At 30.1% G+C, this 1,574-nt stretch overlaps 1 protein-coding gene across 1 annotated transcript; it reads left to right on the plus strand.

The window, feature by feature from the left end:
• Positions 1–146: 146 nt before the first annotated feature.
• On the plus strand, positions 147–677 carry TM35_000441720 (uncharacterized protein; the record flags this gene model as incomplete). Its single annotated transcript, XM_029030181.1, has 1 exon — positions 147–677. One exon carries the CDS (start codon positions 147–149, stop codon positions 675–677), a length of 531 nt encoding a protein of 176 aa, XP_028878582.1.
• Between the last annotated feature and the right edge of the window lie 897 nt (positions 678–1,574).

The raw sequence follows: 1,574 nt of genomic DNA on the forward strand, positions 1-1,574 counted from the left end.
ATCAATATAGGGTTATCTACATACACACAAACACACATAAGGAAAGAAAAAAAAAACATTACACTAAGGATATATATATATTTATCTATCTATCTATATATTTATTTATTTATTTATCTATATTCCACTACTTACACTTACGGCCCATGTCTAATCCAGTAGACAGTGTATCTTTACTGAATAAACATCACTGCCAAGTGAACTCACCTCCATCTAATAACTCCGCGGAGAACTCACCGTATTCCTTTACAGACACTCCATTAGACGATCAATTCATATTGGAAGAGGAATACCCAGGTCTCCCTAATCTCCCCACTAGCAGCATCAGCCATCGTCGTCATAATAATAATAATAATAATAATAATAATAATAATAATAATAAGGAAAAGGATAATAATGATGAGAACAGTGTAAATGATCCTCCTCTCGATGGAAGTCATTATGATAATACGGATCTACACAATAATAATTATCATCCCATTTCTATTATGGCGACCCAAACACGTCGGCGGCGCAGCGGCGGGGGGATTTCCGTCTGTTCATTTAATGATGATATCACCGGCGATGCGTCGCTGGCAAACACCGCAGATTCAGAGGAACTCCACCGCATAGAAAATCTCATTGCTCGAATGGAACAACAACGACTACAAAATAATATTAATAATAGTATTAATTAATAGTATTAATAATATTAATAATATTAATAATAATGCTGGTAGGGTTGATTGAGATATCAACTAGAAAAGTTCAGGCATCTGTGTACAGTGTATATATATATATATATATACGATATCCACTCAATGGGTAAGCTTCGTGAGAAGAAACAGAGTGAAAAGGAGGTTGAGGGTAAAAAAGAAAAAAAAGAAGGAAATAAAAGAAAGAAATAAAGAGAGAAAGAATGAGTGTGTTTTATTTATTTATTTAATATTGATGTTGAAGAGAGAAAAAAAGAAAAAGAAAAGAATAGTAAACATTGTGAAAGTAATGTCTTGAGTATCAGAGTAGATTAAGTAGATTTTTTTTATTGTTTCCTCCTTTTTTTTTTATTTATTCCATTTAAACATATGAATAAAAGTAAAAGAAAAAAAAGATATTATCTCTTCTCTATTCTAATAGGAATAGTGAATGATATTTGGGGAGTCTTTTTGTTGAACTGGATTGTGAAAGAGGCCGAGTTTAAAAATATATGGTTTTCCATTAATCCAAACCTTTTTTTTAAAAAAAGAGTGATTATTTGTGGTCTTTGCAAAGTTGTCTTTTCATATTATTCTTCTTTGGTATTTCTATTTGATAGCCTTGCTGGCTTTTTTTTTTTGTATTTTTAGTCTTCTTGTATTTTCTTTTTTTAAAAAATGTGAGGAATTAAAAAACCAGGTCCCTTTTTTTCATCCTTTTTAAACCCTTATTCCTTCTCTCTCTTTATCTCTCTTTATATATATATATACCATTATTTTATTTGTTTTTTTTTTCTTTTTCTATGTGGTTGATTCTCATACGTATTGTGCTTACATTGTAATCTAGGGGCAAATACCATGAGTCCCAATTAATATATATATATATATATATATATATAT

This window comes from Trypanosoma theileri (assembly GCF_002087225.1).
Source record: "Trypanosoma theileri isolate Edinburgh chromosome Unknown TM35_Tth_44_V1, whole genome shotgun sequence".
Taxonomy (NCBI): Eukaryota; Euglenozoa; class Kinetoplastea; order Trypanosomatida; family Trypanosomatidae; genus Trypanosoma; species Trypanosoma theileri.